General features: G+C 38.3%; 1 protein-coding gene across 2 annotated transcripts in view; it reads left to right on the top strand.

The window, feature by feature from the left end:
- LOC103150468 (E3 ubiquitin-protein ligase MIB2-like) overlaps nt 1-5,371 on the top strand; it is a 32,273-nt gene that overhangs the window by 7,044 nt on the left and 19,858 nt on the right. For both annotated transcript variants that reach the window (XM_016680723.1, XM_007570101.2), the window contains exon 2: nt 3,883-4,278. In XM_016680723.1, coding sequence (XP_016536209.1) covers nt 3,883-4,278 — 396 coding nt within the window. The remainder of the gene's footprint in view (nt 1-3,882; nt 4,279-5,371) is intronic.

Below are 5,371 nucleotides of genomic sequence, written 5' to 3'. Positions count from 1 at the left end.
CATGACACGCGCACACACACACACTCACACACGCGCGCAGACACACAACACACGCGCACACACACACACACACACACACACACACACACACGTAGACACAGACAAACATGACAGAGGAATGCACAGCAGAGAGCTGACTTCTGGAATAACAAAACATCCTCTGCAGCTTCACCTGTTGCTGAAACTCATACTAACTAAATTCGTATTATCTAATTTGCCAGCTCTTTTTATCCAGCATTTTTTTTAAGTTTAAAAAATAAGCATTGTTATAAAAACAGTAATATACTCTTTGGTTACCAGATAGTCTATGTAATCTTCTCTTTAATAGCTACATTACAGTTTGATTGCTTTTCTTTTCTTTCTCTTTTGTTGTAGTGACTCAAGATAAACGGTTCATGCCACATTTAAAAGTTTCACAGTTTGGTGTCATCATGTTTTTATAATGCAGAAACTTCAATAAAAGAGCCTTGAAGATTTCATAAGCCAATACAAATCAACTTTATAGTTGCTGTTTTGGTTTCCAAGCGTGGACATGTTCCTTTTTTTTGCAACAAAGTTTCAAGAAATAGTTTCACTAATCGCTTGCTTCTGTTGACGATGTAAATTTCGGATTTCCCAGTGGCTGATTCATTAAGAAAGCCCTCACTTTTCTGAACATGTTGGCAAAGTTCTTCTGGAAATAGAGCCAGGTTTTTCTGTGAGTTTGTGAATTTCAGTTGTGTTTTTTAAAAGGAGAAGTTAACGAACGAGAGATAAACATCTCTCAAAAGACACTAAAGCAATGTAAAAGGAATGATAGTTTTGTAAAGAGTTATTTTCATTTTATAAAAAAAAATAATGTGTCAAAAATGATTTTAAACCTTTCTCAATAATCAATAAAAAAAAACTTCATGGGTATTTCAACTATCAAACCCTTCTTTTAATTACTGACCAGATATATGTTTGACTTTATTTTTGATTTATCTTTGGTTATGATCGTCAAAATGTTTGAGTTTAGATGCTTCCTCATCACCCTAATATCTAGCTCCCTTTTACTTCCTTGAACTGGGTTTCTGGGTTTCCTTGAACTGGGTCTCTGCTTCTTCAAAATGTTAATAGTACTGCCAGTAGTCTGAAGAGACCTACTGGATAAAATTAAAAAAAACTTTTTAACGTTGTCTCTCTCAGGTTGTATTTTCTTTTCAGTAAAGGACTATTTTGTTTCTGCTTAAATGGATTTTCTTTTCCTTGTGCAATTTTTCTGCAGCTTTAAGGCTTTTGAAGATCTAATGTTAAAATTATCTGACAAGGAGCTTCCTGTAAACCTCTTCAGTGAGAAGGATCTCCTCCATCTTCATTCTTTGAGATTAGGTGGCTGATTTTTTTTTATATGTGTGCTAAGCTGACATTTTGGACCTAAAAAAAAGATTCTAAGCAGCTTACGTTCTCTTCTTTAAAAACCCCACATCCTATATGTTTTCATTCATAAGCAGGGACGGCTTAATGCAGAAATGAGCTTGCAATCTTGATAAAGATGTGTAACATTAGCTTCTGTTATTAGCTTTACATTTGTGGTAAGTTCGAAAATGGTGAATTTGTTTAGACATGACAATAAGAGCTGTTTGTAAACATATATTTTATTTCATTAATGATGGACATATGTTGAAAATTATTGAGTAAAAATATTGCCACTTAAAATAAAACAATTCACTGTACACACATAACTTCACACATGAGGCGTTTATTGCTGAGAACTATTCTATGCTTCCTGGCATTTTCACTTTCTTTGTCTTTTTTTTCTTGTAGTGTGATTAGACACAGAAATCCCACAACTTCTTGTTTGCACCAGAAGGGAAGAAAACTACAGGAGCATAAATGAATGTCTTTATACATCATATGTGACTAATGAGTATAATTAGATTATCACGGTCCTCAGCAGAGGTTTCTTGCTGACTCGAGCTTCCGGATCCTCTAAATGTTGCTTCCTTTCTGTACCGCTTCCTGTCTCCAGCACTTAGCCATCAGCTGCATTCATTAAATCCGCTGGTGCTGTTTTATCATACGTTTGAAACACAAGTCCTTAGACCTCCTTTATTGTGACGAGGCTCTGGCTTCTTATTTCCAATTTCAGATGTTTACAGTACTGAAACCAAACATTAATTCAGACTGAATGCTTCCTGTTTTTGGTTGTTTAGGATTAAAATAATTACTGTTTGCTGCATGCCACGTTGTATAGATTTGCTTATTATTTAGAATTTTGGCCCATTGCTCCTGACAGAATTGGTCATTATTGAGTCTGTAGGCTGTCTTGCTTGCTGACGCCTTTACAGCCCTCCCAAAGTTGTCTATAAAACCAGTGATTTGGCCCTGACTGGGATCAGGGCCTTGTTATGGTCACTTAATGTATTTTTTTTAATCTCCTTAAGCCACTTTGTAACTAATTTGGTGGTATTTATATTGTCACTGACCTTGCACCAAAGCTAAAACTTAGTGGCCAAGGTCTTGAGATGTCATTTCAATATTTTCACATCACCCTGAAGCCATTTGTTTTGTAAAGTGCACCAGTCCTTCCTTCAGCTAACTAACCTGAATTTAAGCATTATGGTGACATTCCCAGGTCTGCAAACTTCCCCCGTTTTACAGCAAATGTACCAGTGCACATAATGTCCAACAATGTTTTACTTTTTGTTTTAGTTTCATCAGATTACACCAAGTGTTTTTCAAGCATGTGTAAACTGTCAATGTTGCTTTTTATTTCTTTTGGAGTGAATGCTTTTTCGTGGCTAAAGGCCCCATTTGTCTTTGCTCACAACGTTTTTTTTTTTAGCTTTTATTTTTGGGTTGATGCCCACATTTCAAACCAAATCTGTCCATATCTGGGAAGTAGAACCCACTTCCTTCCAGAACAGGACGATCTGAGGACGTTCCCATTGTGTTTTTACTTGAATAAAACAGTTTCAACAGATGAAGACATATGATTATTTTTAATAAACTTATGAATTTGAAGAATGTATGGTTTTTTGGGTTTTCTTTTCCTAAAAATTCTCATTTGTTTCTTTGGCACATAGAAAACAGAAATAACTTTGGCAATTCTAACTGACCTAAAACAGATGTTTTGTCTGATTTAATGTAAATGGGGAAGAAAAAGGTTGTTATTTTTTTATACCGTTTTTTTAAATTTAAATATCTGATTTGAACTGACTTTATATGTAGAGTTTTATCTGTTTGTTTTGTATGGAGTTCACTATTGATTTCACTTCCTCTGTATGAAAAAACAAAAGTAATTTCAGAATACTGTTTGAACCTTTTCTTTAAATTGACACAGATGCTTCCATTTTTTTCCCTTGTCGGATTAAAAGTTGGTTTGCTTTTTGCCTAAATATTGCAGCTTGCGCTTGGTGTTTTGCTTGTTGAGTTGTGTGTTGGGGACGGAGCCAAAATTAGGTCAACAATAGTTGTGGATCCTGTTAAGGATGTTGGTACAAGTCTGTCGGTGTGCGTTTGTGCCAGGTCAGGGCTTGATTAGCGCAGCAGGGCGTAGCAGTCGAGTCCAGCTGCTCTTTGCAGAAGTATGCCATGACACACAGTGAGGCCTCCAGTGAACGATCCACCAGCCAGCAGAACTATGTTCTCAAATTAATGAGACAGATGGCGCGTTGTGTGTCGAATCCCTCAGCAGTAGCTGACAGTTGTTCGCAGGTTGTGTGAAAGTGCATACAGGTTGGAGGATTATCTTGTTTAAAAGTATTGGAATCGGATCTAAACAACATCTCGTGTTTATTCGACTGATGCCACACGCAAAGCATTTTAAGACACTTTTATTTCTCTCAAAGCTTATTTCTGAGTGGTTACCTCTAACATTTGCAATGTGCTTCATGCGCTTCCTCCTGCTCTTTCTTTCAGTCACCCCCGATCTGTTCCCGGAAACGACGCTGGTGCCGTCTCTCCCGGCGATACCCTCTGCGCGATCCGCCTCCGCCTCCTACAAGGCCCGGAGGCGCAGCAGCGGGGGCGACTGTGCTGCCAGGCCTCGGCCTTTGCCCGCAGCCTGCAGGCCAGGCCCGAAAAGAGGCAGCATGGAGGTGGGGATGCGGGTGGTGCGTGGCCTGGACTGGAAGTGGGGGAACCAGGACGACGGCGAGGGCCACGTGGGCACCGTGGTGGAAATCGGCCGGCAGGGCAGCACGACGACCCCGGACAAGACGGTGGTGGTTCAGTGGGACAGCGGCACACGGACCAACTACCGCACAGGATACCAGGCTGCCTATGACCTGCTGCTGTACGACAATGCTCAGATTGGTAAGCACTGAAGATCAGATCGTGCTAAAACAAACTCATGATTACGCTTGTTGCTATGAGCAATTAATTACTGGATAAATTAGTTGTCATATTTTATTTTAAGGATTTAAATTACCTTTTAGTTTCGATGCTAAGAGTTCTTTACAAAATCAAATATTTTTGCTTTTTGAGAGGGTGATCTGGATTATTATGTCATTATTAATATTTATATCATAAACTATAACAAAAAAAGACAATATTATAGTTTATCACAAACTCTGGGACAATTTATCGTCCAGCAAAACTTACTGTGACAGGTCTACTTCTGACCGGATTCATTTTACCCATTAAGTATAAAAATTCTACAATGATTAGATTTACATTTAGGTGAAAGTTCACAGTGCTGTCATTTTAAACTGCTGTTAGCAACTTATTACTGGTTAGCATGGCTAGCAGTGCTAAAATTTCTGTCTCCCTGGTTATTAACAGTTCAGGTTTTTACTTTAGCTCTAAACCTCCATAAAATGTGGAGCTTATCTAATCCCAGAATGTTCCATGCCAGAGGTGGACAGCTCAAGTAGAACAGAAACATAGAGACTTTTTAAACATTCTTCTGAGTTTATTTGTCAGAAATCCTCTTTCTCTCACAGCATAAATAATGTAAAAAAAAATACAGTTTTCTTGCTTTTTTTGTGCTTCCTTTGACTTAATCTTTAAACACCTAACTAAATACAGCTGACTCTAAGTTCCCTCCATTGCTACACCAAAGAACCAAAGCAAACGTCAAACATGGTCACCAAGTGACTTTTTTTTTGTGCATCTTCATGAATAATTTTCATGTTTCTCTCCCAAAAATTTTTATTTTTTATTTACTTTAAATGTTCATTTTTTCTGATAAGAAATATTTCTGTTCTCCTCTGATTCCTAAAATGTTTTTGTTTTTTCTGCCATATTCCTGCTTGTATGTCATCGTCTATGCTCAAGCTTTGCGGAACCCATTTTCAGGGGTCTTGTCATCGGCCATCATGTTCTATTTGGGATTACACAGACGCACGCACGCACGCACGCACGCACGCACGCACGCACGCACGCACGCACGCACGCACGCACGCAC

The sequence above is a fragment of the Poecilia formosa genome, unplaced genomic scaffold (genome assembly GCF_000485575.1).
Source record: "Poecilia formosa unplaced genomic scaffold, Poecilia_formosa-5.1.2 Scaffold255, whole genome shotgun sequence".
Classification (NCBI taxonomy): Eukaryota; Metazoa; Chordata; class Actinopteri; order Cyprinodontiformes; family Poeciliidae; genus Poecilia; species Poecilia formosa.
The sequence above is the reverse complement of the archived record's forward strand: the minus strand, read 5'-3'. Positions and strand labels throughout refer to the sequence as shown.